The sequence below is a fragment of the Mercenaria mercenaria genome, chromosome 2, assembly GCF_021730395.1.
Source record: "Mercenaria mercenaria strain notata chromosome 2, MADL_Memer_1, whole genome shotgun sequence".
Taxonomy (NCBI): domain Eukaryota; kingdom Metazoa; phylum Mollusca; class Bivalvia; order Venerida; family Veneridae; genus Mercenaria; species Mercenaria mercenaria.
The window spans coordinates 65,726,435-65,754,073 of NC_069362.1; the positions used below are offsets into that span (position 1 = coordinate 65,726,435).

At 35.2% G+C, this 27,639-nt stretch overlaps 1 protein-coding gene across 1 annotated transcript; it reads right to left on the reverse strand.

Annotated features, from left to right (window-relative positions):
* Positions 1–8,775: 8,775 nt before the first annotated feature.
* Positions 8,776–14,728, reverse strand: LOC128555191 (tektin-4-like). Its single transcript, XM_053536797.1, has 6 exons — positions 14,063–14,728; positions 13,713–13,783; positions 12,963–13,106; positions 12,374–12,596; positions 10,186–10,340; positions 8,776–9,824 (listed from the first exon to the last, which is right to left on the reverse strand). Exons 1-6 carry the CDS (start codon positions 14,609–14,611, stop codon positions 9,608–9,610), a joined length of 1,359 nt encoding a protein of 452 aa, XP_053392772.1. The 5' UTR covers positions 14,612–14,728; the 3' UTR covers positions 8,776–9,607.
* Between the last annotated feature and the right edge of the window lie 12,911 nt (positions 14,729–27,639).

Here is a 27,639-nt window from a genome sequence, read left to right on the forward strand (position 1 = left end):
TTAGTTTGGTTATCTGGATAAAAGTCATCAAGCCTCAGCTTGCAATTTGTTCTAGTAAGATATGTCATGTGCACTAGTAAGATATGTCATGTGCAGACTAGTATTTCTGTTAGAGAACTGCCACTTACAGGTTGTATTACATGCTATGTTAACACAGAAATACAATTTACTTATTACAATTTTGACTTCATGTAACTGGCTAGTACTACAGAAAGAGGTACCATAGAATATTTGAAACATTGAAGATTGAGATCACCAGATTCTTTTAACATCAAAATTATATTTATCTACTCTTAATATGAACCAAGAAGGGTGGAGTTAACTTTCTTATATATGTGATATTTACATCTGTATTTTTACATGTACATTTTCTATATTTTCTAGACTTTTGGAAGCTTTGTATTCAACATCAGCTTGAATCAGACATTGTCTGGTATTTTTTTGTAAAGCCTTTTCAGGGGACATGTAATACAGTGTTGCTGTTCATAGACAAGATAACAATTTCATAAATATACTAAAGCTCATAATGCCTTTCCTTATAATGTGGCTGCAACATTTTTGGTTTTGAACATGAAATATTAATATCTTGTTAAATCCTATATTCTATGATTGTTTTCATTAATATTTGACAAAGGTTTGAATACTGATTTACATACAAGACTGTTTTATTGAATACATTGTTTGTGATTACCTCCCTTTATGACTCTAAACTGTTTGAATTCATAATGCGGTATTAAAAGTAATGCTATTCTTACCATGTAATTTTGCATAACATCTAATTGGGCAGCTATTTTATCTGTTTTTTACATAAAATTTCATGTCCTATTATAGAACTCTAATAAACTAAAAAAAAATACAGTAATTTGCTTAAATCATAAATATTCATAGCCCCATGTGATTCTGGGACGATCTATGTATGAAAAGAATTGGAACCACTGCCTTACCCTTGCATGAGCGTAAGAGGCGACTAATAGGGTCTTAACACTTGGTTTTGCAGTAAATGTGATTCCAGCAGGTATGCAAATTTTGATTCCATACCTCATATTTTTATTTCGATGTAAATGAAATGTGGAACCAAAATTTGTAGTCCTGTTTGGTGCCATATAACCTATACTGTATTGGTGCGCCGTAAAACCCAAATAAATAAATAAATAAATAAATATTCATAACTGAGTACTGTGTTGCCTTTCAAAAAATATGCAACCGATTGTTTCCTAACTACCTTGTAAATAGGAAGGATGCTTTGTAATTATGTTAGAACTTTTTCTATTATGATGATTTTCTTTGTTGTAATACTGTCAGATGTCAGAATACTGTTGTATATGTTATCATGACCAGTGTATTGATAATAAATTGTTTTATGACATTTGTTTGGTTATAGTTATTATTCTTGAAAAAAAAAAAAAAAACATAGAAAGGGAAGAAGTCATAACTACTGAGTAGCTTTAGAACTTCAAGAAAACATGGTGAGTTATTCTACTTTATCAATTTGCTGCTCTTTCCAGATATCACTTGCCCCTCTTCGATATGAGTTTGAGTCTCACTTGGGGTATTAAATTCTTCATGTGAGGAAGCCGTCCTGGCTGTGATGAATTAATGCATGAAGGGGCACCTTGGGTCTTCCTCCGCCATCAAAGCTGCAGTCATCTATAATTTTTGTCGAGCCTGTAAGGGAGCGAAGACATAGTTGTTAAATGGCTGTTTGGTGTATGTGCATGCGTCTGTGTCTGTCCGGATTTCTTTATCGGGACCATAACTTTGTCATTGATTGTGGGATTTTAAAATAACTTGGCACAATTGTTCACCACCATGAGACGGCCTGTCGCGCACAAAACGCGTGTCAGTATCTTAAGTGTCCAAATGGCTGTTCGGTGTATGTCAGTGCGTTCGTCCTGATTTCTTTGTCCAGACCATAAGTTTGTCATTGATTGTGGGATTTTAAAATAACTTGGCACAATTGTTAACCCCCATGAGACGGCGTGTCTCATGCAACACCCATGTCATAACTTAAAGGTCAAGGTCACACTTTGATTTTAAAGGTCAAATATGGCTATAATTGACCTTGTCCGGACAGTTACTTAGTTATTAAATGTGGGATTATAAAATAACTTGGCACAATTGTTAACCACCATGAGATGGTGTGTCGCGTGCAACACCGGCGTCATTATCTTAAAGGTCAAGGTCACACTTGGAGTTAAAAGGTTAAATATGGCTATAATTGACCTTGTACTGCCCGCTTAGCTCAGTAGGTAGAGCATTGGTCTACGGATCGCGGGGTCGTGAGTTCGATCCTTAGGCGGGGCGTATGTTCTCCGTGACTATTTGATAAACAACATTGTGTCTGAAATCATTAGTCCTCCACCTCTGATGATTCACGTGGGGAAGTTGGCAGTTACTTGCGGAGAACAGTTTTGTACTGGTACAGAAACCTGGACTGGTTAGGTTAACTGCCCGCCGTTACATGACTGAAATACTGTTGAAAAATGGTGTTTAACCCGAAACAAACATAATTGACCTTGTCCGGACAGTAACTTTGTCATTGATTGTGGGATTTTAAAATAACTTGGCACAATTGTTCTCCACCATGAGACGGCATGTCGCGTCAAACACCCATGTCAATATCTTAAAGGTTAAGGTCAGACTTGGAGTTTAAAGGTCAAATATGGCTAAAATTGACCTTGTCCGGACAACAGCTTAGTCATTGAATGTGGGATTATAAAATAACCTGACATGTTCCGCCCATAAGGGAGCGAAGACGTTGTCCAAATGGCTGTTTGGTGTATGTGCATCAGTGCATCCGTCTGGATTTCTTTGTCCGGACCATAACTTTTTCATTAATTGTGGAGTTTTAAAATAACTTGGCACAATTGTTCACCACCATGAGAGGGCGTGTGTCAATATCTTAAAGGTCAAGGTTACACTTGGAATTTACTATAATTGACCTTATCCCGACAATAACTTCGTCATTGAATGTGGGATTATAAAATACCCTGGCACAATTGTTCATCACTATGAGATGGTGTGTCTCGTGCAACACCGGCGTCAATATCTTAAAGGTCAAGGTCTTACTTGGAGTTTAAAGGTCAAATATGGCTATAATTGACCTTGTGCAGACAATAACTTTTGTCATTGATTGTGGGATTATAAATTAACTTGGCATAATTGTTCACCACCATGAGACGGAGTGTCAAGCCAAACATCCATGTCAATATCTTAAAGGTTAAGGTCACACTTTGAGTTTAAAGGTCAATTAGGCTATAACTTACCTTGTCCGGACAATACCGGTAACTTCGTCACTGAATGTGGGATTATAAAGTAACCTGGCACAATTGTTTTATTTGGCACAAATGTTTGTCTCAGTGAGACAGAGTTTGGTGTGCAACTCCCAGTCTTTTCGACAACTGGCGGGCTCGACATGTTGCCCTTTGGCATCTAGTTTAGGGACATTAAACCGAACACAAAAAAAATCTTCCCCACTTTACTAGTAAAGCTTTTAAGTATAGGGGGATGATCCAGCATCCATGATAGTCTTACTGGTCACAAGTTTTGAAACTTTGTCAGAATGTTTGTCTTAGTAAAAGTGCAGTCAAATGATCACTGAGGGGCGAAAACAAGATCAGTTTGTTCAAATCATAGAAAAACCTTAATCACTTCCCTAGCCAAATACAAGAAACTTTGTTAGAATGTTTGTCTTAATGAAATAAAGGTGAAGTCACAAAAACCTTGAGTCAAAAACTTTCTCAAATGATACAAAATCTATTTTAGCTTTTTTATGCCTCCCGGCATCTACTGATGTGGGAGGCATGTAGTGATTGCCGTGTCCGTTCGTCCGTCCATCCGAGGTTTACCAAATGGGACCATTTCGTCTAGCATCAATACCCCTAACTAGAATGACTGGATACTAATGCAGATGTAACTTGCGACCATTCCTCATCTACAGACACCTTCTGACCTGTTTGACCTTGACCTTGAAGTTGACCTCGTTCTGGACTTTGCTTGGTTGCTTTGTATTGACATGGATGCCACCGGGGGCATCAAGCGTTTATTGAACGCAGCTACTTGTATACCCATATGATGGCATGTGTGTCTATTTGTCTGTATGTACAAATGAATATTTATATGGCTAGGAAGACAATAAAGTTAACCTGTGTATTCCATTGCTTTAAGGTGGATAAAAATTCTGTTAAGCAGCTGAAAGAGCAAGAGATAGATCAAAAAGGCGGCCACACAAGTATCCATTCTAGTGTCTGTCCTTCATATTTCTTGTCAGAAACATAAACTGATAGACAATACACACATTGACTTTAAATTGGCATATATGTAGGTGGCACTGGTACAATATGCAGTGTATGAACCAGGTTGGTAGGTCAAAGTCAAATCAGTCTATGCATGTATGCAGCATAACTTGATAAGCATTCAAGATATTCAATCCCCCACCCACCCCCAGCAAAAAAAAACACTTGTGCCGTAGTATCACATCATCACTGTACAAAGCCCCCCTCCACCTCCCCAACTTCTCCACGAAATAAAAGTACACACACTCCTATGATCCAAACTTAACTTTGGGATTACATATTGCACTGCTTTGCAGAGTTATTCAAATGGTAAAAGTTCCGTTGTCACAGTATGCCCATTTCCACATCACAAAAAGTTTGCATTTTAGAAAATTTCTCAAAAACTGCTTGCCAAAATGCATTCAAAATTGTGACTTTGACATCATTAGTGGACCCAACAGTGACAAGTAACTTACTTCTGGCATGTATTTGTCAAAATATGTAACTATCTTTCAAACAGAAATTTTATGGAAATATTGCATATACACAGGTACTTGACTGAATACTTTCAGCCTCGCTACAAGAGATGATTCCCCCATTTTGTCAAAATTAAGCCACTTTATAAAAAAAATTGCATGTAAGTTTGTTTGTCAAACTCTGCACACATCTTGGGCATCATTAGATGACTACATAAGAAAGGTTTCATAATGTTAACTTACACTTTGGCAAGGCAAAATTATGCCACCTTTTACTATGAAATTTTGTTAAGTTTCAAGGTTTGCCTGTAAGGTTCTTGAAGAACTTTTTTTACTCTTCATAAATCTTTGGCATCCAAAAATGTTCAGAATCATATAAAATGCTTATTCTATAGGTTAGAGACCACCAATTGTTTTCCCATAGACTTACATTGTAACATTATGGCGTGTATGGCCTTCCATACATCGAAACATGTATATCTAATTACAAGTTTTTCAAGAACTATCTTAGTTCTACCAAAATATCGGACGAAAAACATATGAATAGTGATACTTTATTTAAGTAATTTTCGTGTGAATGAGATGACCCCCTGTTTACATCATTGACATGGCGAGAGAAATTCGTTTGATAAAACTTTTTTTCAATACACATAAAATGTAGCAAATTTTGTCAAAATGTATAATAAAATACTGTAAATGCAGTGAAAAAATATCAATTTTGAAAAAATAATCACTTCCTGGGTTTGTTTACATGACTGACCAATCAGAATGCACAGACGTTACCTTATTCCTAGGTATACACTTACCTCATTCCCAGTAAGTTCCCTGTACTTTTTTGAATTGGTAGTGTCTGACCTACACAAGTTTCCATATCTTTGACTAAATTTGTGCTGGTTTTTAACAAAGTAATAAAGCTTTTGTATGATATTGTTCATTTCTATACTCCCTGAAAGGGTGAGCATACAGCTGCCACCCTGTCTGTCACACCTATTTTGATAGACAGACACATTATCTTATTATAGGGTACATTTGTGCCAAGTAATACTTACATCCCTTCTTGGATGGCAGAGTTATGGACGGGATATGAAAAAAGCCTTGTTGACCTTGGACCTCCAATTGTGACCTTGACCTTAGGGATCCAGGCTTTGTGCACAACATGTCTTCTCATCATGGGGAACATTTGTGAATCCCTTGATGAATGACAGAGTTATGGACTGTACATGAAACTGACCCTGTTCATGCCATGTTAACATTTAAGTGCCAAGTGTGACCTTGACCTTTGAGCTAGTTGTCTGAAAGTTGTGCAAGACACATTGCCTTATTATGAGGTACGTTTGTGCCAAGTAATATTAAAATCCCTTCATGGATGGCAGAGTTATTGACTGGTTAGATAAAAACCCTATTAATCTTTGACCTCCAGTTGTGACATTGACCTTTGAGATAGGGGTCCGGGTTTTGCGCATGACATGTCGTCTCATCATAGGGGACATTTTCATTCATCAAGAGATTTTAATATTACTTGGCACAGAGTTTTGGACCAGACACGAAATCGCAGACGGAATGAAGGACAGACAACAAGAGGACCATGATGGTCCTGAATCGCTCACCTCTTCCCATATGATCCAGTTTTGAGTATGACGTCGTTTTTTCTATTATTGACATAGTGACCTAGTTTTTGAGCTCATGTGACCCAGTTTTGAACTTGACCTAGATATAAAAGATAAAATTCTGACCAATTTCATTGAAGACCATTGAAAATATGGTCTCTAGAGAGTCACAAGGTTTTTTTATTATTTGACCATTGACCTAGTTTTTTAAGGCACGGAACCCAGTTTCAAACTTGACTAGATATCATCAAGGTGAACATCTGACCATTTTCATGAAGATCCATTCAAGGGTATGGCCTCTAGAGGGTCACAAGGTTTTTTCTATTTCAAGACTACTGACCTAGTTTTTGATTGCAGTTGACCAGTTTCAAACTTGACTAGATATCATCAAGATAAACATTCAGACCAACTTTCCATACAGATCCCATGAAAAATATGGCCTTTAGAGAGGTCACAACGTTTTTTCATTATTTGACCTACTGACTACTTTTTGAAGGCACGTGACCCACTTTCGAACTTGACTTAGATATCATCAAGGTGAACATTCTGACCAATTTTTATGAATATCCATTCACAAGTATGGCCTTAGAGAGGTCACAAGGTTTTTAATTTTTAGACTACTGACCTAGTTTTGACCGCCCATGACCCTGTTTCGAATTTGACCTAGATTCATCAAGATGAACATTCAGACCAACTTTCATGAAGATCATTGAAAAATATGGCCTTTAGAGAGGTCACAGGTTTTTCTATTATTTGACTAAATGACTAGTTTTGACGGCATGTGACCACTTTCAAATTTGACCTAGATATCATCAAGATGAACATCCAGACCAACTTTCATACAGATCCCATGGAAAATATGGCCTCTAGTTAGGTCACAAGGTTTTTCTATTATTTGACCTACTGACCTAGTTTTTGATGGCACGTGACCCACTTTCGAACCTGACTTAGATATCATCAAGGTGAACATTCTGACAAATTTTCATGAAGATTTCATGAAATATATGGCCTCTAGAGAGGTCACAAGGTTTTTCTATTTTTAGACCTACTGACCTAGTTTTTGACCGCACCTGACCCAGTTTCGAACTTGACCTAGATATCATCAAGATGACCATTCAGACCAACTTTCACACAGATCCCATGAAAAATATGGCCTCTAGAGAGGTCACAAGGTTTTTCTATTATTTGACCTACTGACCTAGTTTTTGATGGCACGTGACCCAGTTTCGAACTAGACCTAGATATCATCAAGGTGAACGTTCTGACCAATTTTCATGAAGATCTTGTGAAATATATGGCCTCTAGAAAGGTCACAACGTTTTTCTATTTTTAGACCTACTGACCTAGTTTTTGATGGCACGTGACCCAGTTTCGAACTTGACCTAGAAATCATCAAGATGAACATTCAGACCAACTTTCATACAGAACCCATGAAAAATATAGCCTTTAGAGAGGTCACAAGGTTTTTCTATTATTTGACCTACTGACCTAGTTTTTGAAGGCACGTGACCCAGTTTTGAACTTGACCTAGATATCATCAAGGTGAACGTTCTGACCAACTTTCATGAAGATCTTGTGAAATATATGGCCTCTAGAGAGGTCACAAGGTTTTTCTATTTTTAGACCTACTGACCTAGTTTTTGAGGGCACGTGACCCAGTTTCGAACTTGACCTAGATATCATCAAGATGAACATTCTGACCAACTTTCATAAAGATCCCATAAAAAATGTGACCTCTAGAGTGGTCACAAGCATAAGTTTACGGACGCACGGACGGACGGACGACGGACACCGCGCGATCACAAAAGCTCACCTTGTCACTTTGTGACAGGTGAGCTAAAAAAGCGCAATCCTAGTCTCCGAAACCGGTTTTCAACCAGTTAGTGACTGGATGTGGTCAACATTTGTGCCAAGTTTCTTTAAAATCCTTCAAGCAGTTCAACAGTTACAGAGTGGACACGAAACAAACTGATATGACCCTTGACCCCTACATGTGACCTTGACCTTGAAGCGAGCCATCTAAAACATGCACTCTGCATGTCTTCTTGATGTAGTGACATTTGTGTCAAGTTTCTTTGAAATCCTTCAAGGGGTTCAAGAGTTAAGAGCGGACACGAAATTGCTAATGGACAGATGGACAACGGGGATAAAACACAATACGTCCCTTCGGGCTTATAAAAATTGTTTATGATACAACTGTTAGCAAACATTGTAATATTTATCTACCTTTCATTTCACAGAACTACTATTCTTTTTTACCACTATGAATATGTATAGATAAGCAATTCATGGGTATGATGTAATATATTACTGCATTTATCGAAGTGCATTGTTTCTGATGAACATAACCAGTTTCAACATATAGCAAATTTCTGGCCTGCCCTACTGAAATTTCAAAAAAAAGTAAAACAAAAGAAATTCATAATACACCATTTTATTTACACTTTAAAAGCTTTTTTTTGCAACACAAGGGAAAAAGACAATATAACAAGACTGTCCAGACTCTGGAAACAGTACCTATCATGCAACAAAGACAAAAAGAGGCAGTAATAATGTTAAAATTGTTTAAAATACTTGAAATTTAACAAGAGTTGCCGATTTCATCACAAACTCCTACTCCTGTGTACAGATCTACACAATACTGATTTTGCAATGAAAAGGGCAATTTGTAAAATGGAGACTTCTAGAGCAAGTAACAAACAGCTGGAGATATTACTTTAGATGACGGAAATAACATTTGTATAAAAAAGTACATTTATAAAAAAAGGTACATTTATATCACAGATAAAGGTGCACCCACACGACAGTGAAACTAACATACAGGTTCTACAACAACGGATCTCGCGGGGGAAAACGGTCAGCAATCAATGATAATACTGATGATTATATGTAGCAAATTATGCCAATAACAGACGAAATGCCTTGATAATAATGATCATTTAAGAATAATACACATGTATTTAATATTCACTGATACTGACAAGATATATCCTGGCTTAGTTATACATATCTCTAACCTTTCCATAATCCAAAATATGCACTCAATACTGTTTTTATCATATAATTCCCAAAAATACCCTATAAAAAGAACTCATTTTGATTTTAAACATAAACATTTATGGAAATAAAAGCACTATCAAAAAACTATGTTCATGTTCATATTATAAGTATTTTCTTACTCGACACTTTAATTTCATTTATTTATGTAGTATTTTGAAAATGTCTAAATGTCAAAATTATATTTGAATGATTATTGGTATCCCTGCAGTTTTAGTGTGGTGGGGTATCGTGTGCGTACAGTCATACACTTGTCTCTGTCGATGAACAGACTGTTCTTCTTGATGGAGATTTCCTTTTCCAGCCCCATACGGTTATCCTGCAAGTCCTTCAGAGAGTTGTTAGCCTGGTTCAGTTTGTCTGTCAGAGCATCAATAGAGGTGTGGATCTCGTTCACTTCACCAACCAGTCTAAAAATTGAAAGACAATGTTTTATACCTGTAAAAAATTGTCTGTATAACATTCTGAACAGGCAAAACACAGACAAAACTTAATAAAGAAACTGAAAACTTCCGACGATTGCTAATTATAATGCTGTTAGCGCCATATTTAAATCCTACTGCAAAGGTTGTGCTACCAAATCCATACTGACAATTTTAAAACATGACTATACAGAAAATATCTGGATGTAATTGCCTCATTTTTGTTAAGCTAGCATATGGCAATTCATTATGCACCTCAATGCCACTCCAGAAGTAGCATATACACATAAAATTCACGCTCCATATTATTTGGAGGATTCCAGCTAATGATAAAACAACAAACACATACTTGTATTGCACTGGATCTCTGCAGAGCTCAACACCAGGCCTGAAAGTTCGGTTTTCAAGTCTTGTTTGGGAGACTTTCATCGGGTTCTCCTTGTCTCTGATGGCCTTCTTCAAGTTCGCGATGTTCTTCTCCATCTGGGTGATCTCCTCACATACCTGTGGTACCAAATTTCAAGAAGTTACACTAACTCATCAAGTAAGTAATATTATTACTATTTTTTCCTTGCATAATGACTGTTTAAGTAAAATGGATTTTCTTTCTAAGAATAGAGTTATTGGACATGATGCTGCGATCTTGTTCAATTGCACCCAACATATGTGTGAAGCTTCGACAAAGAATCTTCATTAGTTTTGGAGATCTAATAATTTCCATACCGTTCAAAGGTATAGGATATGCACCATTTCACCACCTTTTATCTACTTCAATAACTTGCATAATGTTTCAATTCAATATATTGACTTTGGAGTGAGCAATCTGTATGCAAAACTTCAACCTAGATTTTCTATAACCAAGAGCGGGTAATTTTGTTAAAATTCATGTAAGAGTTACGGGACTTGATGCCGTAAACTTGTGTTAATACCTGAAAGATGAGTGTGAAGTTTTAATGGTTAAAAACATGGTTTTGTACCTTCTCGAAATTTCTAGGTTAAGAAGGGATATAACTCTAGAGATACTGCAGTTTAAGTTACGTATATTGCTAATGTACATTGTCACTGTAAGTACAGCAAGTTTCAATTGAAAATCTTAAACAATGAAGTAGATATCGGACAGAATAAAATATCTTAACCAATGAGACACTGATGCCGATTGGGGCGAGCGCAAGTAGCCCTTATTATTCTTCAAGTAGTCCAACTAAAAATCAGATTCACTGTCTTGTATGTATTTAATGAGTTTTAGTGATAATATTCAAGGACCATGGTCATTCAGCAAGTAAGTGAATACATGTGTGTATGTTTTTGGATTTTAAGTGTCTTTTTCAACAACTTGTCAGTCATAAAAACGATGAGGTTCTCTTGCAGCAGTGAGCACTATGCCCAACTTTATAGTTGACATTATATCCCAATCAATCATTTATACTGACACTAGGCCGACCAGTCCTACAACTGAGGTCAGACTGCAAGTAACTGAATACAATAAACCTGAGGTCAGACTGCAAGTAACTAAATACAATAAACCTGAGTTCAGACTGCAAGTAACTAAATACAATAAACCTTAAGGTCAGACTGCAAGTAACTGAATACAAAACCTGAGGTCAGACAGCAAGTAACAGAAAACAATAAACCTGATGTCAGACTGCAAGTAACTGAATACAATAAACTGGAGGTCAGACGGCAGGCAACTGAATACAATAAACATGAGGTCAGATGGCAAGTAACTTAATACAATTAACCTGAGGTCAGACTGCAGGTAACTGAATACAACAAACCAGAGGTCAAATAGCAAGTAACTGAATATAATAAACATGAGGTCAGATGGCAAGTAACAAAATACAATAAACCTTAAGTCGAACTGCAAGTAACTGAATACAATAAACCTGGTAAAGGGGCAACCTGAGGTCAGACTGCAAGTAACTAAATGCAATAAACCTGAGCTCAGATGGCAAGTGACTGAATAAATAAACCTGAGGTCAGACTGAAAGTAACAAAACACAATAAATCTGAGGTCAGAGGGCAAGTTACTGAATACAATAAAACTGAGGTCAGATGGCAAGTAACTGAATACATTAAACCAAACCCAAAGTCATGCAGGCAGCAAGTGACAGAATACAACAAAACAGAGGTCAGACTGCAAATAACTGAATATAATAAACCTGAAGTCAGACTGCAAGTAACTGAATATAATAAACCTAAGATCAGATGGCAAGTAACTATACTTGAAATTAGACTTCAAGTAACTGAATACAATAAACCTGAGGTCAGACGGCAAGTAACTAAATACAATAAACCTGAGGTCAGACTGCAAGCAACTGAATATGATACTCGAATATGAGATACTTTTCTGTAAGATTCAATTATGTATAAAACGACTGGAAAAAGATACTTCAATTATGTGAAAACTATTAACATGGCATGGTCCATTAAACCAAAATCAGTAGGCATTTCAGTAAATGCAGAACAAAAGAAAATTACTTTTGACGATCACAATGTTGTTCATATGTAATAAAGGCATTCAGAATTCTGACAGTTACCTTTTTAAGGTTCTCCTCCATCTTGGTCTTGGCATCTTCCATCTCTGTGACTCTCTTCTGGAATGCAACATCAACAGCGTCACATTGTTCTCGCTCATCACGGGATGTATCTTCAAGGATGTTATCTATCAACTGACGGAGCTGCATTGATGCCATTCTCTCATGTTCGGCACGAACAATGTTATCATGTGAAAACTGGGCCCAAGACTCTGGTGTTGACTGACTAAAATAGAGAGATGTTAAAAGTTTAATAAACTCATTTATACCTGCCACCCAGAGAGTTGAATAGGTAGAGACTGCAAATTGCAAGGGAAGTAAACTAATAGATACCTTTGCTTGTAAGCACTGGCCTAAGGCAAGAGTTGTCATTCTTTGCATATCACAACTTTGAATAAAATATTAAAACTTTTGTTATTGATATAAATAAAACTATCATAAATTTCACAATTTAATTTTGTAGAAACATATCTGGTTATTTGAATGACATAGAAATCAATTTCTAAACTTAATTTAATGTATTTCTATCTTAGAAAACTTTAGGGCAGTAGTTTCCATTCCAACATTACAGATATGCACATTTTTTTCTTACATTTCCTGGAATTTAGCAGCACCTGGGTAGAACTGTTTGTTAGTGTGTTGATTTTTGAGAGCACCAGATGATGTATCAATCTCTAGTGCTTCCTTCTTGTCACTCCAGTCCATCTCCAAGTTCTGCTTAGCGTCACGGTTCAACCTGAAAATTTAAATTTCAATATGTACACTACTTGCATGTCTAAAAACTTTACTACTTAGCCATTCAAAGGTCATAAAAAAATATTCTATACAGTAAGAAGTTCTAAAACAATTTCATTTGTTGTTAATTTGTGTATTGGCAGTTGCACAAGTTTAAGCAATTTATTCTTATTCATGTTAGAGGGTATGACATATAGCAATTATCAGTCATAATGTACTACCATGCCACACGCTTAGCCCAGTAGGGAGAGCACAGATCTACTGATCAATGGGTCATGCGTTCGATCTTCGGGCAAGGTTTATGTTCTCCGTGACATTTTGACGAAAGAAACTGTGTCTTACATCATTCGTCCTCCACCTCTGCTTCAAGTGGGGAAGTTAGTAGTTACATGCGGAAAACAGGTTTGTACGAGTACAGAATCTGGGAACACTGGTTTGGTTAATTGCCCGCCATTACATAACTGAAATACTGTTGAAAAACGGTGTTAAACCCAAAACAAAAAAAAGTATGTAGTATCCGTAACTATTTTATCACAGAATGGTATGTAAGACATGGAGGTTTAGGTGCTCACTTTTAAATCATTGGCAATAAACTGAGGGTACAAACCTTATTTGCTTTTCTGCTTGATCTATGGTCTTCTTGAGCAAATCTTGAACATTGTTTATAATTTCTACCTCCTGAAAAACAAACATTATGAGCTCATGTATAAAAAGAGTTTAAAAGAAAACACTAAATGTAATAAATCATAAAAATAATAAGGTTATGGCTTTTGTCAATCTTGTGATACTTTACTGATATGATCTCTAGTAAAAAAATACTTTTAAGTTTTTACATTACTGATCGATCAACAATGATTCAAAATGATGGAATATAGCCCTTACATCCCTTATGTAACACCTTTGCACTGAAGTCAAGAAAAGCAAACCCTATTCATAGGTACAAATGCATGTATTTACCTTAAGCAACGACAGCTCAACATCATCTTGAACAAGATCTATGTTTTCTCTTCTCTGTCGGCAGTTCAAGTTATCTGTGGCAATATGAAGTGGAATTTCAGTGGCTCGTAACGCATTTTCCAACCTCTTTTTCTGAGCAAGCAATAATTCTGTTTCATCTATTACATCCCTGGTTTCACGTTCTAATTCAAATTTCCAAAAATTAATGTCTTGAATTCTCTCTCCAAGCTTCTTTGTAACTTCAGCCTGTGTTTTATTTGTAGTCGCTTCTGTTTCATTGATGGTTCGCTTTGATTCATGGCGAATCCTTTCTCCATTATCCCTGTCAACGAACGACTGGTAATATTTGGAGTAATTATTTTCATGCCATTCTGGTGGATTATATTTTGATGATCTGAAACCCATGGTAGAAATTCCCATGTCATTCCCCGTGTTTCCAGTGTAAGTTATCTCCATATTTTCATTTCTGCAGCCTCCGGATGTTTCTGCCATTGGAGCTGGCCTCTCTGGTGGCACTTCTCGACTCTGCAAACCTGCTGTTGCTGACATTTTTCTATTGTTCTTTAAACAATCCGGACAAATATCATATGTCCACTTTTATCACTCTTTCCTGTCTGATAGCAACAAGGTCGTTTTGTTTCCTGTTTCTATGGACGCAGCAACTTCCTGTTCACGGTGCTAGCAAGGGAAGCTACTATGACAGGTTGATACAATCGTTCACAATAATTTTCGACCTCTAAAAACAAATTGTTGTAGTCACGTGATTTAATAAGGACTATATCTCCTATTTATCGCATAGTGCGGCAATTTTCCTTTGATCTTTGCAGCATGTTATACATAGTAACACACATTATTACTACAAAACTGTTCTGATATCTTACAAAACTGTTGCGATATATATCAACACGGAAATCTCTATGGAGTTTCATAAGAAAAAAAGTGTTCCGATATATATCAGCACAGTAAAACTGTTCCGATATATATCGGAACACTTTTTCTCTATTGAGGTCCTATCAAGGGAGTATAATTTTTTCCTATCAAAGAAAAGATGATTTTAGCTCCAATTTACAGTTCACAGAGAAAGAATTGTCACAAACACCTACATTTATAAAGTAAAAGAATAAATAAACTAGAATATTTCAAAAACTTGATAGTTATTGCCAAATTCAGAAATACATGAAATATATGAAATTCTGAGATTTCTCAAATGTTTCTTTTTCTTTGATTTTTTTTACAAACAAAACAACAAGTTTTACAATATGTCTGGCCAATGAAATGCAAAGATTCAAAACCAATGCAGAAATTTGTTGGGCACTTTTATCTGGGGAACACATTTTTTAAAACAGAAGTTTTAGTGTTTCAGTCAGCGAGGCGCAGAAAGGGAATCAAAATAGTAAAAATAATAATAAACAAATTTAAATGAAAATAATATATAAATTTTAATGATAAACTATGCGATAAAACAGTTATAATATGTAGTGCTCGTGTGTTACCAGGATATATCAGAGCTAGGGGTACATCTCGTTATTTTTCTCTTCACATATCTGTCTCGGCCTACCGGCCTCGACGATATGTGCAGAGAAAAATACCCTCGATGTACCCCTAGCTCTGATATATCCTGGTAACACACTCTCACACATACTATAACTATTACATACATTTAAGTCGAAAACCTGATATTGACTATAGGAAAGACAAACTGAATCATCTGTGTTTAGTACAAAACAGGTCAAGTGCCCCAATTCGAACAACTATAAGGTCAAACACGCCTAAATAGTATTCCCTATAGGTTACAACACACTAAATAGCTGTTCTTCTTTATTCTATATAAAATTGGCATAATAATTATATCCAATGGCTGCATTACGCATCAGGACCCAATTTACATGTCTGTAACCTATATTTTCTACAAGAATATTGTCAGTGCTGAATAAAAATCAAAAGAAAATTGGGGGTCATGTTTGATACAAGAAAAATATTTTCAGTCAAACACACAATGCAGTGATGGTGTATGATCTAAGTATCCATGAAAAATTCAACCATTTTATTATTTCATTATGAAAATGCTACCTGCATGTCAAGCATAGATCTGTCACGCGATTTCAACAAATAAAGATGCAAAGAAAATAAGGAAATTAGCTCTGCAGAGCAAAAAAACTGAGGACAATTTGAATCGGCCATTATGCGACTAACATTGTATTTCGGGCCATTATCCTATTTATACAAAAAAACTTCCATCTCCAAGATTGTGCCTGTTTCATTTGAAATGTACAAACAACCTAAATGCATGAAAAACGTAAGGTTTTAACTTAATACCAACAGTTTCTAAGGTTTTATGGAATTTTCCGTACTAACGTAAGTAGGTGTGTCAAATTCTGGCAAAAATAGCTGTCGTGACATAACTTTCGATCAGTTATCTTAACTGTAGCCTAGTTTTGAACTGTTTTGTTATTTTCTACTGTGCTCTGCATACAAATTATACATTTAAACTGTTAAATATGTTCAATGTTACACCTGACTGCTAGAAATTAGCAATCTTTAGGCTATAAATATGCAGTTTTTGAAAAAAAAAAATACACCCAAAACATTGAAAATATGATATTTTTGTGTTTTATCCATATTTAAAGCAAAATTGCAATAGATTTGTCCTTTTCTGTCATATTCTAATCAAAGTAGCCCATTTCCACCCTCATCTTGCCAGATTTCAATTTTTACCAACGTTCCCTTATATGTAACAGTGAGGGGCAAGTGATTCAAAGTCAGCAACATCATCCATGATTGATAAAGACCAGGCAGGAAAAATTGCCTCCAAATTTTTAACAAGGATTTTCTATCATTTGACATAGAGAACTAGTTTTGGAACCCAGATGACAGAGTTTCAAAGTCATCCAAGATTCAATTAAGGCAAACATTTTGACCAAATTTCATTAAGATTTTTTCCACTTTAAAAAGGAACTACTTTCTCTTGAAGCCCTTTTCTTTTGCCAAATCATAATAATTTGAACAATCCTGATAAAAGGTCACCGGAGGATAACTTTGAAATCCAGCAAATTGCTCCAGAGAGGATTTGAGTTTTTCTTTTCTGTTGCCACGGCAACCAGAGGCTCGATGGAATAAAACTCTTTGAATAACTTCAGTAGAGAACCATCCAAGGGATGTCACAGCCAATTTTTATCAACTTTCACCAAATCGTTTCAAAGGACTCTGATGTCGTTTAAAGAGAATTGTGGATGGATGGACGCTCACAGGAAGGACACAACAGAAGAAAGTGACCACAACAGCTTATCCCAAGCACTTCATGCTCAGGTGAGCTAGCAGAGTGAAATGGACAAAAAGCAAGTTGAGTATAGTCTCTGTGAGTAATTTTAAGATTTTCGACTATTTTATCAAGTTCCTACGTATTACATTGCACTTCAAACACAGTTTTTAAAATGATGTATACCTTAAATGACCTGTGAATCTAAATATGTCTGAAAATTACCCGCAAATAATGCCAGGTTCCTAGCTCAAAGGATTCTTCACAGTGAGTGCTGCATGAAACTCCATGCCTTGTCTCAACAGTAAAGGTTATAAAGCTCATTTTAGGGCTTGTCAAGGTTATAACTTAAGGAGGTAGGTTACCTTGTTACCATGGTAAATTCAAATTAGTTGAACCATAGCAATTTTTTGTATTTCGTGTAATATGATGTTTTAACTGCTACAATCTCAATTTCGTTTATCTCTGTCCCTTCAAGTTCAATTTTTATCCAGGTTTGAAGAATATGACCCTCCAAAGGTATTTTATATTGAAAGAAGGAAAATACAGATATTTAACACTTTTTAGTGTATTTTAGTTTCACTGATATCCGTAGAAGTCTGTATAATTGATAATTTTACTAGTATGTGTGTTAGCTTTTTAATATAAGCTTAAAATGTATATGTCATGGGGCTCGTGTTTCCATGGTAACGCATCTTCTCTCATTTTTAAACAACTATGTATAAAAACGGGGTTTTCGACAGCTTCAGTGCCGTTCAATTAATGACCAACATGGAATATTTGGGTAATATTATTAGCAAAATACCAAGCACTTTTCATGGTACCCTATTTTTCTAAATGTTTAAAGTAACCATGGCAACAGAGCTTTTTGTCTTAATTTCTTACAAAAAAATATTGAATAGAATTATCTTTTTTGTTAATGTAGCTTTAAAACATATTATTTCTAACCTAAGTTATATTTTCGTGTTATGTGCATTTATTCAAACAAATTTCACTGCTTAAAATACTTACAGCAGTATACCTTCGTTTGGCATTTTTCATGGAAAAATCGTTCAGCATACTGCTATCATTCTCATAGATATTGTTGAAATGAAAATAAAAAGCCGAAGCTGTGTTCCTTAAATAGACCAGTGTCAACGCTTTTGAATTTTACATTTAAATATATAGGTCACGAGCTTCGTTTCCATGGTAACATCAATTTAATTCAAGAAACCACAATTTTCTACTGAAATCTGAATAATTTTAAAGCTTAAAGTTTCAATGTATAAGTAACAAATTATCAACGGAAACTGAAAAATAGGTATTACAAATCAAACTGCCAATCTTTTTATTTGAAAATGGCCGTAACAAGTAACCTTTTACCAAACTATATTCCAAATAACATTGGTAACCATCATCCGTTTTCTTACATTCCACAGAACTTTTCAATATAACTACATAAAAGAAGCAAAATATTATTATTCAGAGCAAAAGACTCATGAAAATATTTCAGCAAATAATGGTTGTTTGAAAATAGTTTAAAAAAGAAAATGCACAGAATTATGTACTTTCAAAATAAAAGCTATTAATTTTGCGCAGTAACTGACACGTAACGTCATGATGTCATTTCAAGGCAACATTGTTTTGAAGCGTTTCTGTGGCAATTTATTCATTATTTCTGCATTATTAAACCATAAAGCATCAGACAGGTTCATGATTTGTTTTCAGAAGAATGGATATAAAAACACATTTAGTTTGTCGTAAACGTTGTCGTAAATTGTCACGTTAGCTTCCGGTTGGACATATGCACATACAAATATTAAGGTAACCTACCTCCTTAAGACTGCATGAAGCAATCTTCTTTCTTCATTTGGCGTAACTGTTTACTTCGAGTAAACAGTTGTTGCATGCAAACCCAAGGTCCCTAGTCTAATTCAAAGGGCAAGGTCTCAGCGGGTCCCAGAGCCATGTAAGATATATTTTAGGGTATAACTTTGACATGCATTGAACATTTTTTTATTTGGCAGAAATAATTTCTTTAAAGAAATGGGGTATTGCCACAGGATATAGCTAAACATTTTTCCCTTTGGGCATCAACATTCAATGGCACAAAAATCAGCATTTTCAAGTTTGAGTCTATATTTCTGACATAAAACCATAATGAAGTTGGACCAGTTACTACCAATATATAGCTTCAGATCTGTAGGTTCAAAATTTATCAAAAGGAAACCATTTACCATTTCCATTGCCGTGTGTTCACAGTGACAGTCTGCTCAACTGCAGCACCTTCTCTATCTCTTGATCAAAAACTAATCCAGTTTCAAGGTCAGCATTTCACAATACTTTGGTTGAGCTATTCGTAATAGTGATCATAAGCTCTCAACATGATCTTCATAGCTGTTAAAATGATCAAGTAACAGCCAAGGTCCAGGCATTATTCAGTTATTACTAGAAACTATTTGGCCTTGTTCAAGATTATATAATGCTTATATGACATCACAAGTATTAAATGCAAATCTACAGGCACAATTCCAGTCCTTGTAAAATTATCAAGCTTTGGAAAGTCGGCTGCAAGACTCAAAACATGGCAGATGTTCTTAAAAATAATCTCGTCAAATGATTAATGATTGATTAAGGAAAGAACTTGTTTAATGGCAAGATTGCTCAAATGACTACCAGAGTTATTGCCCTTGATTTAGTAAAACTTACTTGTGCATATATTAAAACCGTAAGGTAGTTCTGCATGTTCAGATCAAAAATTTTTCTACAATGAAGAATTTGATAAAATCCCGATTTTTTAAAAGTTCAGCATATACTTAGATAAGAGGGCCATGAAGGCCCTGTATCGCTCACCTGACTTATTGATCTAAAGATCATCAAGATTAACATTCTGACCAAGTTTCATTAAGATATGGTCATAAATGTAGCCTCTAAAGTGTTAAATAGCTTTTCCTTTGATTTGACCAGGTGACCTAGTTTTTGAACCGACATAACCCAGATTCAAACTTGACCTAAAGATCACCAAGATTAACAATCTGACTAAGATTCATGAAGATGCAGTCATAAATGTGGCCTCTAGAGTGTTAACAAAGTTTTTCCTTTGATTTCACCTAGTGACCTAGTTTTTGACCCCACCTGACCCAGATTTGAACTTGACCTATAGATCATCAAGATTAACATTCTGACCAGTTTCATTAAGATATGGTCATAAATGTGGCCTCTACAGTGTAAACTAGCTTTTCCCTTGATTTGACCTGGTGACCTGGTTTTTGACCCCAAATGACCCAATATCGAACTTGTCCAAGATTTTATTGACGGTAACATTCTGGCCAACTTTCATTAAGATTGGGCCAAAAATGTGACCTAGTGTGGTAACAAGATTTTCCTTTGATTTGACCTGTGACTTAGTTTTTAACCCCAGATGACCCAATATCGAACTCAGCCAAGATTTTGTTGAGGGTAACATTCTGACCAAGTTTCATTAAGTTTGGGCCAAAATTGTGACCTCTAGAGTGTTAACAGTCAAATTGTTGACGACGGACGACTGACGACGGACACAGGGCGATCACAATAGCTCATCTTGAGCTAAAAATTCAGCAAATAAAAAAGAAAGGGCTATGTGCAAAATTTTTTGCTACACTGATTCGAAACATTTCATAGTGGGAGTCTATGGGAAAATCGCAACTTCGTAACATTTTGCGAATAGAAATATTTCTACAACGTAGGTTTTACTACCCGTTAAGAAGATCTTTCCCGTTTGACAATTTTCCCGTGTTTCTCTTTGAACAACTTCAAACAAAAAAAAGATAGTTTGATATCACCGCAGTATATACGTCACAGTCGCCAGATGTCGTTTACTCTTACAATGACAAGCGTGTAGGCCAATAACAAATTAGTTGTTTGTTTTATCTATTGGTTTCTAATTTAAGATAACTGTTCAAATGCAGTATGAAATTTCACGAAAATGAAACGTTAATATATGCACATCATGGAAGGCAAGTTCAACTTTCCCGCCAAAACACGTATAAACTAGCTCTTGTTTTACGAGACATTCAGAAAGTGTGTCGTTCTTAATAATAAAAAGCAGAATGGCATTATTGTAGATAATGTATAAGACACTATCAACAAAATACAATTTTAACAAATTTTACAATCATTTACCCTAGCTTTAAATAAGCTCACCATTATGACATGTTTATCAACCTTAAAAAGCTGTTTGAGATGCAAACTGGCTTTGGCTATGGGAAGATTCGACTGAAAAATTGGTACAATTCCCAGTGCACAACAGTTTATCCAATTTGTTCGTAACGTCTTTGCAGAGAAAACATGTGAATTGTAAAAATTGCAGTTAAGGGTTTTTTAACATTGAATCACATATTTGTGAACACAGTCCTCTTAAAACATGTTTCGCTATGTATGTGACACTTCCATGAATCAGACACTGATACCTTTCTGTCAATGTCATAACAAATGACATACCGGTACTACCGATAACAAATATATGTTTAAAAGCATGTTTTCCTTGTTTATTATAGAATGCGCCACCCCTCATTTTTTAACGGTCTGTTATAAAATTTTCACAGATTAAAATTGGCGATATTTCCAACAGTGTTTTTTTTCTCCATTTCGCTGCCATGACCACTAACGTTGTTTTTTCAATACAGAGCAAAATGACATACTTGATTTACATTAATTCGTATTTAGTTTTTGTTTCTGTTGCTGGATATAATGAAATAAAATCATAATAATAATAAAAGTAGATGCTATTTCATGGCATTGTGCTCTCCTATACATGGCATACGCACATTTATTGTACACGAGTGTGCATGTCCAGGTCAAATAAACGGACTTAGTTGACTATTACATTAGTGCATGACACAGTAAAACAAACCAATAGCACGATTCTATTACATTTTTTATTCCAGAAATTGTATTGAGAAAACAGAAGCCACGTGAAACTTTTACCGAATAAGGGTACTCTATGAATTTTAAAGCAATAGCAAGACTACAAATTCGACAGGCTGATACAGAAATATTTTAATGAACAGAAATAAAAACAAATAAAGCGGAAAACAAACAAAATTTTAATTTTGGCCTAACCGAGTGTTTGCATCATGCCTATCGATAAACTCCGTCCATACTGAAATGTACACGCGCAACTCCCGGTGACATGTCGGGTAAGCTTCAAAGACATGTACCGAGGTCACGGAGGGCAAACAGGTGTTTGAGTGATTCACAAGTAAACGATTGCAAACTGGCAAACGTCTTCTTAATGGGTAGTAATGAAACTTCTCACAGTGTACAGAAGTAAACAGATATCTATTTTCTCCCCAAATAGCTGGTCAAGAACTGAAATAAAGTTTATATAGTGTATCATAAGCCAACAGTGACACAGTTTGACACAGTGAATAGGAATTGTTGACTATGAACAAGACTGTCTCAAACATATTATGGTACCTTAAATCATATACTTATGTAGATGAGCAAATGAAAACCTTACTCAAAAACTCTTTCCGTAGCACTAGTATTTTTTGATGGAACAAGTTCCTATTCAGGTCAAAGGTTTAAATAATGTGGGGCTTATAACACACTATATATTTTGCTAATTAAGTTTCATTTTTACCTGCATTTACTTTCTAGGAAATAATAACCATAACTATTATCTTTAAATATTCAAATTTTATTTTTTACATTGTTATCTTTGAAATATTATAAGACAACAATGTGGAAACAAAGTGTTATTTCCATGTGGTACACATTCTACATAAACCAGTACAACAAGAGCTGTCTATAAGACAACACGCTCAACTATTTGACAACATTAGTTGAACAAGAGCTAAGACTCGGTTGTTCTATTACAATTTATCATAAATTCAAATTTTATTGTCCCTATGGTAACAACTAGCATGCAAAACTACAATCCAAATTTTCTTAGTCAAGTATGGGCCATAACTTAACATATTTCAAATGTTAACCAAGATCTGGTGCTGATGATGATGCCCAGGTGAGTAGAATAGCTCTCTCTGTTTTTTGAATAGACAGTCTGAAAACTTGCATTTATCCAAAACTAAAGCTATGAGCTTTCCAATTTCTTAACACGATATTACAATTATACCATAATTTATTCTGACAATTTAATGTTACTCTTTCGTATCTAAAATATAACAAAAAATATGGCAATCTAAGCATTAAAATAAACAGGAAATTTGCTGAAACATATATGAAACTTGAAACCTTAAAAAATTTATCTCCTAACAATTTAAAAATGGAAAACATGCATAAAATGGATAAATCTGTCCTTGACTTGAACAGTCTGAGGGAGCAGATATAAAACAATTTTGTTCCCCATGTATCATTGCACAAAAAAAATCTTCTTTTGTTTTTTTTTTCCCGTTTTTAATAACAAATAAACATAAAACAGCTCTAAGAACAAAAACTTATCCAACTAAATAAGTAAAATGCCAAGAGAAGTGTGTAAGTTACGTTTTCTGTATCTCAGTCAATATTTTGGAAGTATCCAGGATTTATTTGGTTTTAAGATGCCAACAGCTGTAGAACTGTATAGAATTTTTTTCCTCAACTTTTCTTTTTCTCCATAGTTGTGCAAACACACTGAAGAATTTAGGAACATGTTTTGGCATTCAGAATGTTTATGGATGCATAACAATTAAATTATTAGCTTTTTTTATCAACAAGTGAAATACTCATACTTCTTATACATTCATATTCATACAAAATGTCAGTTATGAAATTCATTACTGTAAAATGCAGTAAGCTAAATTTTAAAGTTTTGCAATAATACTATCATTTATTTAATAATAAACATCTCCATAAAACTTGCCCAAAATTTAAAATTGAATACATGATTGTGATATAAAGGAAAAAGGTACAGTGTTTGGTCAAAAGCACTTTTTCCCCTGAAAAAACCTAAAGAACATGCGCCAGCTATTTTCAAAAGAGTAATTTCATCATTATTTTTTTTTTTTAAGCAAAGACTACTATCCTTGGTCTAAAACACCCCATGATTAACTGACAACAAGAGGGCCATGATGGCCCTATATCGCTCACCTGAGTCAAGTTGCTTGCTTGAACAAATTTCTTTGCTAAGCTTTAAAAACAAGAAAGTAGGTCAGTAGGTCATATTCATGGTCACTGAAAGTCATTTTTCAGATTAGTATGCGAAACTGTACATGTTATCCAAATTTCAAGGCTGCATCTTAAATAACAAGAAATAGGTCAGAAGGTCAAGGTCACTGTCGGGTAACCCTTATCAATTGGGGTCATCAGATAAATATAATTAAACAGTCTAGGAAATATGATCTGATAATTTTTTAAGTATTTTTTCCTATATAACTCCTATATCACATGACCCATGGGGCAGGGCCTCTTTTCACCCCAGGGGCACATTTCGAACAATCTTGTTAGAGATCAACTAGGCAATGATACATACAAAATATCAAAGGCATACGCCTTGGACTTTCAGATAAGAAGATTTTTGAAGTTTTTCCCTATATAAGTCTATGTAAAACTTGGGACCCCCAGGGTAGGGCCTCTTTCACCACAGGGGCATAATTTGAACAATTTTGGTAGTAAACCACTAGGCAATGCAACATACCAAATATTAAAAGCATAGGCCTTGCAGTTTCAGGGAAGAAGATAGTTTTTTCCTATATATGTCTATTTAAAACTAGGGAACCCCGTCCAGGGCCTCTTTTTACCCAAGGGGAATAATTTAAAAAATCTTGGTAGAGGCCCACTAGATGATGCTACATACTAAATATCAAAGCCCTAGGCCTTATGGTTTTGGACAAGAAGATTTTCAAAGTTTTTCCCTATATAAGTCTATATAAACCATATGACCCCCGGGGCGGGGCCATATTTGACCCTAGGCGGATAATTTGAACAATCTTGGTAGAGGCCCACTAGATGATGCTACATACCAAATATCAAAGCCCTAGGCCTTGTAGTTTTGGACAAGAGGATTTTTAAAGTTTTTCATTTCTGTTGCCATGGCAACCAGAATTCTGTACATAATTCAATTCTTTGAACAATTTTTAAAGAAAACCATCCAAGGATCATCCCTATGAAGTTTCATCAAAATTGGCTTGGTGGTTTAGGAGGAGATGTTATTTAAAGGAAAGTGTGGACGGATGCCGGAGGCCGGGTGATCACAATAGCTCACTTTGAGCCTTTGGCTCAGGTGAGCGAAAAAACTTAGCATTCTCTAACCTGTCAGGAATATGAATGATTTTTGGCAAGTGTAAAACTGAAAATGGAATGAACATAATACTGACTTCGTCTTGTTGTTACTGGGTTAAATCACTGAATGAATTTTTGACAGAGCATGACAAGTTCAGAAATAAAATCTCACAACTGATTACACAAACATCACACTTCAAGCTATAGCTTCGCTGGAATTTGATATAATGTCGTTTTCAGTAATTAAACATTCTCAGTTAGAAACATGCACTATTCTCTTTGTAAAGACTGCCAAAACTTCAATCAATACCAATGAATACATATATACAATTGCAATGTAACATTTACACTGAAATAACACAATACATATAATAAAGCACTATACTGGTAGAAGGTACCAATGATCACAATGTGTATCTTTCATACAATTTACTGCTTTCTTCGTTTTTTAATTTACCACTATATTATTAAACGGAAGTTCAACCCTACAGGAAATAGTAAGACATAAGAAATGTAAATAACTCTAAATAAAACCTAAAATTGTCTTCCTCCAAAGATAAAGAGCTTATTTTCCCCCCATCTCTCATCCCTTTAAAGATGTGATGTGACCATAAGTGTAATTAAATTAATTTTTTCTTAAAAATTCAACCATAAATTATAACAACAAATGTCACCCCCACTACACAGCAGTGAATGACTCCATATTAAGCAAACAGTTTCAATCAATATTTACAAGTAATTTGTTTTCAAGAATATTGTCAACAAAAATATTCAGGATTTACTTTTACCAAGTATCACTCTATTCAATCTCTGCCAATTGAAATTGAAACTGGTTGCAATTTGGCATCGCCCGTGCAAACAGACTTGCAAATGATTGCTATTATGGCATAGCCTGTGCAAACAGACTCTGCAAGCAATGCGATGCACTAACTGTTGAAAACAAAGTACATTTCATTTTTCACTGTCATAGGTACAATAACTTACGCTCGGTTCTTTTCAACAATCTAGGTGGAAAAGATTCATCAAATTTGCCAGAAATTGGTATGGTTATATCCCTTAACTCAACAGATAGAAGTATCATTAATGTTTGGGAGTTTATAATAGATGCCTTAAAGCTAAGAACCACCTACTTCATTTTTCAAAACATTATGTTCTCATTTTTTTTAATATACATTATCATACACCACATTATATTTACTTGCTTTTAACTGCAATTTGTTTAATGCATTGTTATGCATGTTGAAATTGAGTGACTGATAAGCCTTCTTAGGCTGGGTATTGAACTGATCTCATTGTTAGAAAAAGTGTACTTAATCCGTTTATTTTATACCCGTCACTTTAATAAATAATAAATATATATATATTCAGTTTCCTTTTTCAAAGGAAATGATCAAGTTAAATATATTCCATCTAACAACTTTAGTTCCTCATAATAAAGTTCCATCTCAGATGAAAGTAATACTCTTGAAATTGTTTTCACTGAGGACTGGTTTTCGAAGATTGTTTTGTTGTATCAAGCAACGAATCAAAATCCAAAACAAATAAAATTTATTCCCACAGTGAAATCAACAAATTCATATTCCAGCTTTATCCACTTTAGCCAAAAACCAGGAAATAAATGAGCCGTGCCATGATAAAACCAACATAGTGGCTTTGCGACCAGCATGGATCCAGACCAGCCTGCGCATCTGCGCAGTCTGGTCAGGATCCATGCTGTTCGCTTTAAAAGCCTATTATAATTAGAGAAACTGTTAGCGAACAGCATGGATCCTGACCAGACTGCGCGGATGCGCAGGCTGGTCTGGATCCATGCTGGTCGCATACCCACTATGTTTGTTTTCTCATGGCACGGCTCAAATGATTTCGCAGCAAGCCACTTTTCAGAAAACTTAAAATAATCTATTTTGAAAAGTACCAAAAATCTAAAAATGGAGGAATTGTATCATTTAATCTTTCTTTAAATCATATTTGTTCCATTTCATTTTGTAACATGAAATGAACAGAAAAATTTAGTTCAGTCAGTTTCAATACTGTTGGAACGGTAGATGCTCATAATTCTTTCAACTGTATCTATGTAGCCTGCTAGTGTTTTACAATAATGCCATTCAAGCGAGAAATTGTTTACCTCATTAATTTCACCAGA